This window comes from Xenopus tropicalis, chromosome 1 (assembly GCF_000004195.4).
Source record: "Xenopus tropicalis strain Nigerian chromosome 1, UCB_Xtro_10.0, whole genome shotgun sequence".
Classification (NCBI taxonomy): Eukaryota; Metazoa; Chordata; class Amphibia; order Anura; family Pipidae; genus Xenopus; species Xenopus tropicalis.
Genome location: NC_030677.2, coordinates 98,105,977 through 98,120,613, shown reverse-complemented (window position 1 = coordinate 98,120,613; position 14,637 = coordinate 98,105,977). Strand labels below are relative to the sequence as shown.

General features: G+C 38.3%; 1 protein-coding gene across 4 annotated transcripts in view; it reads left to right on the top strand.

The window, feature by feature from the left end:
- Positions 1 to 14,637, top strand: part of nfic (nuclear factor I C) — a 77,847-nt gene that overhangs the window by 39,994 nt on the left and 23,216 nt on the right. For all 4 annotated transcript variants that reach the window (XR_001925166.2, XM_002938820.5, XM_012954800.3 and 1 more), the window contains exons 5-7: positions 1,057 to 1,180; positions 5,553 to 5,677; positions 13,746 to 13,874. Coding sequence is in view for 3 of the 4 variants with exons in the window: in XM_002938820.5 (XP_002938866.2) it covers positions 1,057 to 1,180; positions 5,553 to 5,677; positions 13,746 to 13,874 (378 nt within the window). In the remaining variant the exon portion in view is untranslated. The remainder of the gene's footprint in view (positions 1 to 1,056; positions 1,181 to 5,552; positions 5,678 to 13,745; positions 13,875 to 14,637) is intronic.

Here is a 14,637-nt window from a genome sequence, read left to right as displayed (position 1 = left end):
GCTAGCCCCATATGAAATTTTAAAATTAAGTATAAAACAATCTGTTTGCACTTTTAGAAAACAGATTTCAATGTTTCAATGTTTTCTCATGACAGTATTCCTTTAGCACCAGGACTCTTGCGTGAGTTTCCACCCACACGTAAAAAAACAAATAGGCAGTTTAATGGGCTACTAATAAAATTTTTCTTAGTGTGTGTTAATGTGATAGGGACCGTAGATTGCAAGCTCCACCGGCAGACCTAGGATGAAGGGGCTTTTGTGCCCCTTAGAGCTCTAGCACTTGTACCTCTTAGCCTCTGATTTCTGAAATAAAAGCCAATTTTTCTTTTGGTGTCCTGACAAATGCTCTGCAGGGACCTGCCACACCTATATATAATGTTTTGAGTTGGCTGCATTGATCTTCATTAATTTGGGGCTTTACAAGGAAGTGCTGAAGCTCTTTCAAGGGTTTAGTATCAAACTGCACTCAAACCTTCAGGTTTACTCAGACAGTGGATATGTGGAATGAGTGCCAGCTAAGTAATGTTTGTAGGAAGGTATATCTCCCCAGCTTTCTCTCCTGTTTTTTTTTAGTAAGCAGCATTCCCTTTTCCCTATCCCCCAGCTTTCTCTTTCCAAAACTAATGGCATAAGGACAATGAAAACAAATATTGGGTTTCTAAAGATTTCTGCACTGAAGCAAATAAGCCTAGTGTTAGAAATTGAGTATCACAGTACATTATCTGCATTGATACACTGCTCTGTTTTATATAGAGGAAAATTAATAATTTAGCATTTTAATTTTCTCAGAATTCTCTGGACTACACATCTCATGTTTTAACTACTAATATACTGATACAGTATTTTGCTGTATCTTACTTTGGTGATTAGATTCCTTGAGTTAAATGATGCTGTAACGATGATTAAAAGTCAGTGGAACCTTCTTTAATGCTTTCATATACCATATGCAAAATAATTAAGCTTTGTTTATATGCCCACCAGTGACAGATCAATGGATCCCTAATCTGCATGACACTTATTACTGCACTTATATTTTAATTCCTTTTCTCATTCTAGCCCCAGTTGTGTCTGGCACAGGCCCAAATTTCTCTCTGGGAGAGCTACAGGGACACCTGGCATATGATTTAAATCCCACAGGCACTGGGATGAGGAGGACACTCCCCAGCACATCATCTAGTGGGTACGTTACACTGAAATGTTATTAGGCCCTTTGAGTGTTTTTAATCCAAAAGTGTGTTAAGATGACCTTACTTGTGCAGATATTTTTACTTCTAAAAAAGCCTACTGCCCAAAATTAAGTTCTTCCTAATCAGTATGAGGTCTCTGCCTGTTCAGATATGAAAAAGACAGGCTTGTGTTGTCTAAAGACCACTTGAAGCAGTGTTGAAGACCCAAAAGCAAAGGTCTGGACAGGCCTGCCATATTATCTCAGGGCCTTATGTTCAGATCATCCTAGTTTGGCCTATTACATTTAATTTTATTAAAGGAGAACTAGAATCACTGGGGGGGGGGGGCACCAAAAAGCTAGGCACCCCTCAGGGAATAAAATCACTTTCCTGATACCCCAGCCAGTGCTCCTGTTTGCTTAAAACTGTACTGGCCCAGGGTATTTCTGTAGAAGATTTTCGTTGCCATCTTCTTCCATTTCCTTTTTCGTTCCTGTTCGTGCAGGCACATGTGAAGTACAGTGAAAGCCGAACTTAAACAAGAAAATCCCACTACTGTGCATGTGCCTGCCTCCGCCCAGAGAAATGAAGACAGAAAAAGAAAGAAGACAGAAATACCCAGGTGTGGTGCAGGTTTCTGTTGACTGGAGCACAAGCCTGGGGTATCAGTTAAGTTATTATACTCACTGGGGGGGTGTCTAATATAAGTTACCCTCCAGCGATTTCAACTTTAGTTCTCCTTTAAACAAACACAACGTGTCTTCCTGTGTATGGTCAGCTGTAATTGTGTCTTGTTATATCTATTCATTCTGATTCAACTTGTTAACAAGGATATCTCTTGCCATGTGGTTATGTTACATTTGCAATAAGCATCAAAGTGAGCATTATTGTTCCTTGTCACCCAATTTATTTTGTCAGAGCTGCAAGTAGGGAGTTAGAAAGAAGTTAGCACTGAGAAACAGTTTGGGCATGATGTATCCAAAGGTTAAACAGAGTCAAAGTCCAAAGGTCAGGAACTATAAGAACAGGTTAGAAATCAGACATGAAACAGTAAATCGGTTAATTTAGAGGTGTAGGGAAAAAATAGCCCAGGAATGTAGCAGAGTATGGACATATAATCTGAATTGACCTTGAAGTGTGGGTTAGTACCAGCCAGTGTCTGACTGGCCCACCAGGATACCAGGAAAACTCCCGGTGGGCCCAGGTGTCAGTGGGCCCTCTTGCTTCTAACTCCTACCATCTCAGTCCAACACTGGTACCAGCCTGCATAAAGTGCACATCCCTCCTAGTGGTGCACTGATCTCATAGATCAGCAAAACATTTCATTGCCTCCTCACCCACCCTTATATTGGTGGATTACCATCCACAATGACAGGAGAAGTTAGTTGAAGATCCAAGAAAAACAGATTTTATTCTTGACAAGGGATAAACAGAATACATTTAGGGTGTGTATATATTGAGCAAGATGTAGACAGATTGAAACAGGGTTGAAAATTCCAATGATAAGGAAAGGACTAATAAATGTGGGACCCATTTTTGAAAACACTGTTAGTGAATCACCACCATTAGAATATTGTAGAGATGATTTGTGTGTCTTGTCAAGAAAAGTATTTTGAGCTAGAGCAGATGTGTCCATGTTATTTTAATAGAACTACAGCAGACATAGCAAGATTTCCACTGCCATTAGTGACATCTTGATTAACAAGTCAGTTTCTTGGAGTTTACCCCCCAAAGCATCACAAAGTGCTCTTCAAAACTTAGAAATAAACTGTAACTGAGAACCTCTGTCAAGGACAATCTCAAGGGGCAAACTATGATGACAGAAAATGTGCAAGATGAAAATTTGAGAGCTTTCCAACTTCTGTGAGCAGTTGTAGGCAAAGTGTGTTTTCCACCACAGAATGCAGCAGAAAGCTGTGTACCACAGATTTGAATATGTTCTTCTGGTGAGGTGGAAGAGGAAGCAGGAGGAGAAAGAAGGTCTTTAAAAACTTGAGCCTAATACTAGTTAAAAGAATCTGACACTGTCTTTTTGAGCTTGTGCCCACTTTGATATCAATCATATAAAATACCTTAATTTACTCAATATTATGTTTTAATTTATCAGGGACAATACTAGCCAGAATGCCACCACTTATAATTCCAGCCACATTCTGCAGCAAGATTGTAGAATTCAGTGGTGTACTGGCTGGTGATAAAAGAAAACCGGTCTGTTTAAGGATCTGTATCTGCTGATACTCTATGGGGCACATTTACTATGGGTCGAATCCGAGTCCGAATTGGAAAAATCCGATTTGAAAACGAACATTTTGCGACTTTTTCGTATTTTTTGCGATTTTTTCGGCACCTTTACGACTTTTCGGAAATTATCGCGACTTTTTCGTTACCAATACGATTTTTGCGAAAAAACGCGAGTTTTTCGTAGCCATTCCGAAAGTTGCGATTTTTTCGTAGCGTTAAAACTTGCGCGAAAAGTTGCGCTTTTTTCGTAGCGGTAAAATGTAAAAGGCGCGGCGTTTTGCGCAAGTTTTAACACTACGAAAAAATCGCAACTTTTTGCGCAAGTTTTAACGCTACGAAAAAATCGCAACTTTCGGAATGGCTACGAAAAACTCGCGTTTTTTCGCAAAAATCGTATTGGTATCGAAAAAGTCGCGTTAATTTTCCGAAAAAATCGCAAAATACCGATCATTACGAAAAAAACGCAATCGGACGGATTCGGCCCGTTCGTGGCTTAGTAAATGTGCCCCTATATGTACCAATGTATGGTGCATCAGAAGATGAGTAAGCGAAGAAAAGCCTCTTTAGTTCCTGTTTTTCAATCTAAACCAACAGTGGACCAAATTATGTGGCCCCAGAACCAATGACCAAATCATATCAATCAGCATCAAAGTTTTTTCAGAGCAGGAGATGGCAGACAGGCCACGGCCCAACAGCTCAGAAGTTAAGAGGTCTAGGAAAGCAGATTTGTATACATACACAAGCTATGATTGTTTGTATAAACAATGTGACAAAGTGTGTGTAGGGTTGGTAATTATTTTTTTTTTCTTAAAATGCATTTATAGCAATTTATACTCATGGAGTGCTGAGAAATGTAAAACTGTATAAATAAAACCCCCTTTAATATGACAGCCTTAAATCATTACTGGTGCCAACTAATTTACAATGTCACATAATTAGTGAAATGGAGATAATCTGTGTGCAGTCATGGAATTTCAAGTGATTGTAATATAGAAGTGTATCTGAAAAAAAAACAACTTCTGCAAAGTCAGTATCATGGCATAATTTATACCATCTATAATTTCCTAATCACTGAATATCCCTTTGAATATAATTAAAGGACAATGAAAGGTTAATATAAATTAAAAGTAAGTCTAAAGGCATTCTTTTTAAGTACTTACTGCATATGGTGCTGGCAGATATGGTGCTGGCAGCCTACAGCAGTGTGAAGACTACAGTGACATCACTGAAATATCTCTGTCCTTCCTGTAGACTGCCAGCGGCAGCCTTCTTATTCTCTGAGCATGTGTGTAACTTGATCCTGTCTCCTGTTCTGAGCTACACATGCCCACCAGCCAATCAGAAGCGGATCTGGCAGAGGGGAGGGGGGGAGGGAATGAAACACATGTGCAATATGAAGCAAGGAGGGAAAGGAAGGGAGAATACCTTTTTAGAGATGGCTGCCTGTTCTAGAAAATGTAAAGTAAGTGTGACTGATTAAATATTTGATTAGGTGAGCCAAAAGTGTGGCGTTTTTACTAAACAATAGGAGGACTATTGAGCAGTATGCTTTTTAAATTTTGACTTGCATTCTTCTTTAAGTCAGTCCTAAAAAAGGGATTGATCATGGCACAGATGTACATCTACCAAGAGCAGACCATCCACCAAAAGTAAGTGACAGGGTAAGAATGAGATTACTCTGGGAGGCCACCAAGAGATCTATGAATGAGTCGGTGGCTGAGACTTGAGAAACTATGTACAACTGTTGCCCTGGGCTTTACCAGTTGTTGTTTTAAGGGTGAGTGACAGAAAGAAATCCACTGTAAACTAAAACTCACTGACATTTTGCCTATACTTTGCCAGAAGCCGGAAAATTAAGGATTTTAACTATCAGACTTGCACTGAAATTACTTTAAATCACTTAGCAGAGACCTGATTTCATGAAACAATCTATTGCTGTTGCTCAGTGTCAAAAAAAAGGCAAAAATTAAATCCACTGTGATTCAATGTTCTGGGGAAAATACTTCCAAAGGCATAAAAATTTTGTACTGTAAATATTTATATATAATACAGAAGTTTTACTTTCTCTTCATATGTGAAGTATATGCATTATGCAAAATGTATCATTGCTAAAATGTCATAGCATTGCTACTTGTTTCTGAACAGGAGTAAGCGACACAAATCTGGCTCTATGGAAGATGACATTGATACCAGCCCTGGGGGGGAATACTACACATCGCCCTCATCACCGACTGGAAGCAATCGTAATTGGGCAGATGACGTGGAAGGTGGTAAGTGTCCACAGAATTTCCCTCTTTAGTTAGATTGCTACCTTACTGATTCATTGTCGGTGAACAAGATTTTTTGCAGCATTACACCAAGAATGAAGTAATTTAATTTTCATTTCAAAGTTGCATGGTAATTGAGGTTAAAAAGACATATATACATCCACCAAGTCCACCTACATCTGAAACTTCATCTCTTCTGACTCTAAAAAAGTGGATCACACACATTGTAATTAGAGTATAATACTGGTAACGTTATATTTTCTCAGTCACCAAATCAGTATCCAAACCTTCTAGATGGTGCCTTACCATTTCTTTTTAAAGGGTAAGAATTACCTCTCCTATAATTATTCTTTACCACTTTTAATGCATATTACTACTTTGTTTACACTTGTTGCTGCCAACTAGCATTTCTTGCTACAACTAAGTTGATTATCCACAATATATGTCCACAGAAGCCAATGTGCTAATAAAGCAGCTCATAAATGTATAAATGTGAAGGCTATTCTGGACAGTTTGATACATAATATGCATAGGATATGAAAAATATATAGCAACTATATGGCTTGTAGATTCCCCAAAATATAACTAGCACATACAAATGTTTATGGCTGACTCTTTAGCACCTGCAAACACAACTCATTGCTTGCATTTTAAGGAGCAGATTTATTAAAATGTGAGTTTAGAGCTTAATATGTAAAAACGAACCCATGTTCTATTGATTCCTATGGGAATTTTAGAAGTGTATTTATCAAATGGTAAAACGTTCCCCCATTGATAAATATGCTTCTAAAACTCCAATAGAAATTAATAGAATGTTGGTAAGTTTTTATGTATTAAGCTCTAAACCCATTTTGATAAATCTGCCCCTAAGTGTTCTAAGAGCACCTTCATTCTACACATCTATTCCATTTCACATTGGAACAAACAGGATGCATTAGTGATTATTACTGACTATATGAAAATACAGCACTTTCAGTTTGCACTTATTTAAATGTAGGATTCATAGCAATGGATGAGCAGATGCATCACTTGCAAAAGTAAAAAATTAAAAGTTTGCTTACTATGGCCAATGTATGGTAAATTCTGTGCACCCTACTGTTCTGAACACCTAGTTCCAAAGGTTGTTTACAGACTTGGCACTGTAGGTAGAATTTGTTTTCTGATTTAATGTCCTTGCACATAATGTACATGCATATTTGCACCTTGTTTTGAGGAGAGTCTCCTTATTCTGTGTCCTTTTGCTTTAATGAGTATTAGCTGTTTTTAAAGTGAAGCAGTGCATTTGTGTTTATTTAATAATTATCCATGTGGCATACTGAGATCATTTAGGTAGTTTAGTTATACCTTGTGTTTCTTACTTGCTAAAAAGGCAACCAAACCTTACTGCAGGAAGAGAATTGCTCCAAAACTGTTACTGTAAAAAAAAAAACACATTTACCTACCTTAAGATGAAGCCTCCTTTCCTCTAATATGAATAGATGCCCATGTGTCCTCTTAAGAGATATACTGGTATATTATATTGCACACTTGAATATTTATACATAGTCCTCATAATCCCAGTTAAGGAAAACCTTACCAGTGTAAACAATTCCAACCTATCGTCATGGCTTAAAATGTACATACCTATCATAAGTTTAGTCTGTCTTCTGTGGACTTTTAAATAATTTCTGTATTGTGTATTAGGGAGCAATTACTAGGAATCTATCCTTCTCTTTGATCCTTACTGCAGCTGATATTTGCTGTAGCAGGCAACACAAACTGCTAAGTCTCCATAAAGGATTAACATTATTACAATATAATTTTGATTGTTAATATACTTAATAACATTTTGGGGGTTGACCAGCAAGTGAAATATATAATAATAATACTATTAATACTACTAATATAATATTTATTGGTCCCTTGTGAGTTGCATTATTAAATGCTTTCCTATTCCTTCCTATAAAGTTCCTTATATCTGAATTTGCCATATAAGTTGGTTCCTAATGCTTTTACATTTTCTTCTTAACAGAATAAAGCCCCCAATAAATGCCTCCTTAAATCCTCTTTCCAATGTAAACGGTCCCAACTTGTCCAGCCAAATATTATAACTGAGATTCTCTATATCATTAGCTCAGTTGTCCTTCTCTAGACTCACTTCAGTAATATATATTTATATATATTTATATACAGTATATATATGTTTTGAGTTCTGGAGAACAAAACTCCTATGTTCTACATCAGGAGTCCCCAACCTTTCGTATTCGTGAGCCACAGTCAAATGTAAAAAGACTTGGAGAGCAACATAAGCACCATAATAGTTCATGGAGGAGCCAAATAAGGACTGTGATTGGCTATTAGGCAGCCTCTATGCACCCTATCATCTTACAGGGGCTTTATTTGGTAGTAAATCTTGTTTTTATTCAACCAAAACTTGCCCCAAATTCAGGAATTCAAAAATAACCTGGTTTGGGGGCACTGAGAGCAACATCCAAGGAGTTGGGGAGCAACATGTTGCCCCTGAGCCACTGGTTGGGGATCACTGTTCTAGATAATGCTACTTTAGTGCTCTGTAAAGGGAAAGAATTATATTCTCCTCCTTCAGTATCATGCTGGCCCTTACTGTACCAACTTGAATTTCTGCAGTCAAATTTATTATCCACATGTACTAATTGGTCCTTTTCCATTAAGGATTTGTCTGTATTATTCTGTTAATAGTATAAATAGCCTGCATATCTTGATCCCAAATGCATAACTGTGCTTATGTCTGCAATGACTGCCATCGGCCCAGGATGCCTGTTAGTTAAGATCACCCTGCAAGCTTAACACATCCAGGATGGATTTAATTTTTTTCATAGTTTTGTGTCATTAGTAGACATAGATACATTTCTTTTAATAACCTGCTCCAAGTCATTACTATGCATTAAATAAAAGTGTACCCAGTACAGGAAGATAGTGAGATCTATGTTTAGCACTGTGGCACTGTGTAAAAAGTCTTGGCAATGGACCTCTGTCTAACTTCCTACTTGCAACATCATAAAAAGCATAAAACCATGCCCAGAAGAAAAGGAAAGAGCAGGGTATCAAAGAAAAGACAGTAAGTGACAAGAGTAGAATTAAAGTGGTAAATAAGGAAAGTTATGTGACCTGGGGAGCAGAAGGAAAAGGAGAGAGTACAAAATAGAGGAAAGGAAAAGGTATAGAGAAGAGTAGAAATAAGGGTAGTGGCTTACTAAAGAACAGTAGAGGTGAGAAAGCAATGTAAATATGAGAGGAGAAATTTGTAGGCAGAAACATCATGGAAAAGAAAATAAGAATGAGAAAAATGTGGATAAAAGACAATAATGGAAAAAAACTCTTTAATGGTTAAGCAGATGTAAAGAATAGAAATAAGAAAACAAAGTAGACCACTAAAGCAGAAAAAAGATGGTAAATGAAGTGTACATGGCTTGGTTTAAAGGGTTATTTATCTCCTGGGTACTTAGAACCCTCCTTAAACACAACCTGTAATTGTGTTCATTTTAAAAATATTAGCTAAGTGCTGCAATAATTGTCCTTCAAAGCTGTGATGCTTCAATGCATAGTAGTTTGATGCTAACTCTTTATGGGTCATTTACAGGGAAAAAAGTGCAAGAGCACTAAGGAGCACAAGAGCGTGTCCATGAGAGCTCATTCAGGGAGCATTTCTTTCCGAGACATGGCTGTTCTCTGCATCTTGCGCCACTTCACTTGTGCAAGTGAAGTTAGGGAAGGGGTAGGGGGTGGGTGGGAGAACTATGCATCTCGTAAAGCTTAATACAGTTACAGGATCCATTATCTGAAAATCCATTGTACAGAAAGCCTTGACTTACAGGAACTGCATCTTCCACAGAGTCCATTTAAATCAAAGAATTCTAATTTTCTCTGTAAAAACAGTAACTTGTACTTGATTACTTGTACTTGACTAAGATATAATTTATCCTTATTGGGTTTGTTAAATTATTAAATTATTCTTTTAGTAGACTTAAAGTACAGTGATCCATACTACAGAAAGATCTCTTAACCAGAAATTCTAAATAACAGGTTCCATACCTGTAACAACAAAGCAAGCTACAGGAATTTGCTTTACCACATTACCAGTGGGTGCAAAGTGTCACATTACTACAAAACACATACAGTAATATGTCAGTTTGCTGTATTGTAAAAAAAAAAAAAAGACTTATTGTAAAGGAATCTGAAGCTCTTTAAAATATGAAAACTATTAGGACTTCGGTAATCTCCAAGTACAAGGAGATTGTTGTCTGCATTAACATATAACTAGCACTGTATAAGAGGTTTGAAATATGTCAGTAGTGAATAATTTGTTTCCTCCCCTCTCTGTGTAACATACTTGGTATATTATGGATTGCTGTCCTGAGATGACCCAGCAAGGTTATGACACCCCAGCCCCCTCCTCTCTAACTCCCCTCCCTCTTTCTCCTCAGTTAATGTGTTTGTTCAGCCTGTGGTTAGATCTGAATCTTGTTTCATTGCTCTTAGAGGGCAATGGAATTTTCTCATCTGCCCCACATACTGTACCGTCCACTTCCAAACTCTTAAAGATACTTTATTTATTAATAATACACAAATCTGCACACTTTCTTACAGCTAAAAGTATACACGCACAGCATTAGCATATTGCTACATGGCAGTTACTATATAACTCTCTATCAACAAATTGAACTGGGGTAGGGAGCCCCAAAGCAGCATAAAAGCAGCCGGTAAGAGAACATCATGCAGAGTGTTGTGTTCAGCTTTTCAGCTTCTGCAGATTATATCAAGGATCCAGAAACAGGCAGCATATTAACAACTTTATGTAAGTTTATTTAACAAGGAAGATCTAATCCCTAAGCACAGGGTATAACTCTATTGTACAAGAAAGAGAGAGAGAGCAAGCATTAGCAGAACAGGCACTGAAAATAAAACTACTGTAGGCATAGCACAGCGCCCTCTATATTACTCCCAGTGGTAAACACACAGATAAATATACTACACAGAGTGTGCCCGGTTGTAGCCTATAATTGAAGGGTTCTGGGACTGGACATGCCTAAAAAGTAAGCCTTAAAGGGCCAGTATATCATCTTTATTTTCCCTCTGGATTTTAAATGTCTGCTTATTTTCCATTTATCCCTTAGCACTTGTAAAAGTATTGCTAGTTTTAGTTTTGCCCAAGCAGTCATCGCTTCACATTTTGACTGGCCTCAAATGCATCACCTCCCACAATCTCCTATTGTGTTTATAATCCTGTTACAAGAAGCCAAAAGGAGGCATGCAATGGCGCAACTATTGGGGAAGCAAAACCCGCAGTTCACTGGGGGATCTCGAACCATGGGGTCTGCTTCCTTTATAGCTTTAGAGAACCTTCCTCCCCACCGCTGTCCTACCTGAGAGCTAGTGGGCGAGGAGGGAGGACGTGAGTGAGGGAGGATGGGGAGTTGGGAGGTGAGGGGTGAGTGGGGATGTGACGGGCAGGCAGGTGCAGAATGGGAAGGGCGGGTAGTGCATTCATTGTGCACTGTGATTGCAGTCGCATCAAATAAGTCACAGTCATGTCATATAAGTGGCGTTCGCATCAAAAAGAGTTACGCGCGTTAAACAATTTGTGTGGTAGCCGCAGCTCACAAACCATCATTGGTCATCACTAGAGTTCTCTATAGCAGGTAATAGCCCTAGCACTTGATATGTAATCGATGTATAAGATAGCCATAGTGATTTCGATTCAGAAAGGTACAAAATGGTTGTACCTTTAGGGTAATGTCACATGGGGAGATTGACAAGTTTGGCCTTGTCAAGTTTGAACCCTGAATTTAATACTGGATACTATAATTTTGAGGTACCATGCTAAATTGTACTGTACCCTGTCTCTTCTAATAACATCCACATTGTTACTAAACAAGTGAACACCAGAAAAGATGGTTTAATACTGTTATATGTGTGTTTGTGTACATTTTTATGAGCAAAAGTGGTCTAGTCTGAAGACTAGGGGGGAAAGTTAGGTGGAGAGCACCTGTCTGACAGCCACTTCAGATAAGATATGAGGGTGCTTATTTCCTGCACTGTTGTGCTTATTCAGGTAAGAGTTGTCAAATGTCTTGGATCTGCAACCAAGTCATGAGCAGCAGCTTGGTCCTTCTTTGTAAGTAAAATTCTGACTTAATAGTAGACCATTCTACCACAGTGCTCTTACATACTGTCTGAAACACAGGTTATGCAACAGCACTGGCCATTCCTCTCATGCCCCACGCAGTGTACAAAATGCAAAAGAAATTAGCAATTAGGACTATCACCCATTATATTTTACCTTATATTTACATTTTATTTTCAGCATTGTACCAGTTAAAATCTGCTGCAATTCTCCTGCCAGGCAAATTTGTTTTGTAGCTCACATTCCTGCACCACCATGTGGAAGATGTCAGAATAGCTCTCAGTTTCAAAGAAATACCTATTGAATGTGTATGCTGTCTTAAAATGCTAATGCAGCATGCTGCTAACATTATGTTGTGAAAATTTGGTGGACAAACTTGAACCCATTTGGGGTTCGTACTCACAAGCGTTTTTTTTCTTGCGCTCCCCAGCATTCCACATCCCATTCTTCCTGATGGAGCTGTATTAACACAGGTGCATGTAAGTGCCTGTGTACACAGGCTGAGAAAAATGCATCCGCTCCATACTAGAAACCAAAACTGCACAGCATATTCTAGATGGGGCCTTACCAGTGTACATGCTGGATGGAGTTTATTAGGCTGCATAGTTTTCTGTCATCTGCAAAAACACAGACAGAGAAAAGCACATCTGCTCCCATCTACACTTAGGGGAAGATTTATTAAGACACGAACGCTTGGAGCGTTCATTTGAACGCTCCAAGCGTATTTTCGATGATTTTTGGCGCTTGCGTGACTTTTTTGGACGCCTGTGGTCCTCTTTCGTACGCTTGCGTGAAAAATTCGGAAAGGTTCTGCCGCTGTTTACAACTGTTCGGTACGAGAATTTAGTGTCTTTCAGATCGGCAATACGGTATTATCGTGACTAATACGATTTTTTCGTAAGCATTTTCGTGATATTTGCGATCTTCATAAAATATCGTATCCAAGCCGAATTTTTCCCATTTGGGATTCGAACTCGTGTTTTAATGAATCAGCCCCTTAGTGTAGCTCCACTGACAGGCAAGGTGTTGGCCTGTGTGCAGCTACACTGAGCTGATTTTGACACTGATTTTGGCCGGAACATGCATACTCAGTGTAGCCACACACAGGCCAGCATCATTCCTATCAGTGGCCCTACAGTCTGGATGGGAATGGATCTGCTTTTTTCTATTTGCGTGTTTGCAGATGACACAAAACTATACAGCCTAATAAATTCCATCCAGAATGTGGCATCCTTGCAGCAGGATCTTGACAGATGTGATTCAAATAACTATAAGGTTATGTATTTGGCATGTAAAACAATACCCAAGCCACATATAACCTTAATGGTACTGCATTAGGCAAATCCATGATGAAGAAGGACCTTGGAGTTCCTTAAAGATAATAAACTTGGCTGTTGCAGGCAATGCCAGTCACCAGGGATATAGATTCGCAGGGAGAAAGTGTCTTTCTTACCAGAGCACTGGTAAGGCCCCATCTAGAATATGCCCTGCAGTTTGGTCTCCAGTTCTTAAAAGGGATATTATTAAATTGAATGGTTATGTAATAAAAAGCACTAGGTTTACCCAGGAGCAGTAACCCATAGCAACCATTCAGCATGTAGAATTTGTAGAACTGGTCACCTGTTTAAAAGCAAAAAAGGCAAACTTAGTGCCTTTTATTAGGTATCAGGGATAGAGTCTAAAGAAGGGCAACTAATCTAGTAGAGGGTATGAAAATCTTAGTTATGAAGAAATAGTGGCCAAGTTTAGGTTGTTTAAGCTGATGAAGAGGCACTTAAGGGGTGTTATGATAACTATGTATAAATAAAAATTTAAGGGGATCATATAATAATCTCTTGAATGCTTGGCCTGTCTGGCCCTGTCTTTAAACAAATTATGTCTGTGCTACTCTCCTTTAATAAATATTTTTTTCCTTGGTTTGACTGGCAGGAATGTCTCCCACTGTGAAGAAATCTGAATTGGACAAATCACCATTTCATAGCCCATCTCCTCAGGACACTTCACCAAGAATTAGTGGCTTCACTCAACACCACAGGCCGGTTATTGCTGTTCACAGTGGTAAGTGTAAATACACAGAGAGGGCCTTAGACAAACATACAGTAGGGTCCAAAAGTCCACCTGCAATACCTGTATACTTCATTTATATTAAAATAATTTGGAAATGACATCATTTTGAAAAGTCGTTGTATGAAATTATAAGCTACCTAAGTGTCTTGTCAAAATTTCTCTGGTAATTAATAATTCAAATAGTAAAATATGTGTGTTGGGAATAAACAATGTAAATGGTTTTATTCTTTATCCACTAATAAGGGTATGGGATCCATTATCCTGAAACCTTTCATCCAGAAAGCTCCAAATTACGGGAAGGCCATCTCCCATAGACTCCATTTTAGGCAAATGTTTCAAATTATTTTCTTTTTTTCTGTAATGATAAAACAGTACCTTGTACTTGAACCCAACTAAGATTAATTGATTGCCTCCTGACTGGAGGCAAAATAATCTTATTGGGTATAATTAATTTTTTCATCTGATTTTTTAGTAGGCAAGGTATGGAAATCCAAATTACAGAAAGGTTTCTTATTCAGAAAATCCCAGGTCCCAAGCATTCTGGATAACGGGTCCCATACTTGTACTGGATGTTTTTCAAAGGTGTACATTTTCTTTACCTACTGCTAGAAAAAGATATTGAAAAATGTTTTCCTGCTTTCATCGTCAGAAGAAACGTAATGCAGGTTAATGTCAAATTGTTGTCTGTTGTGCTGAAATACTATCCCAGAGACAAACGAAGGAACCAGTATGAGCTGAAGTGATTACAACATTC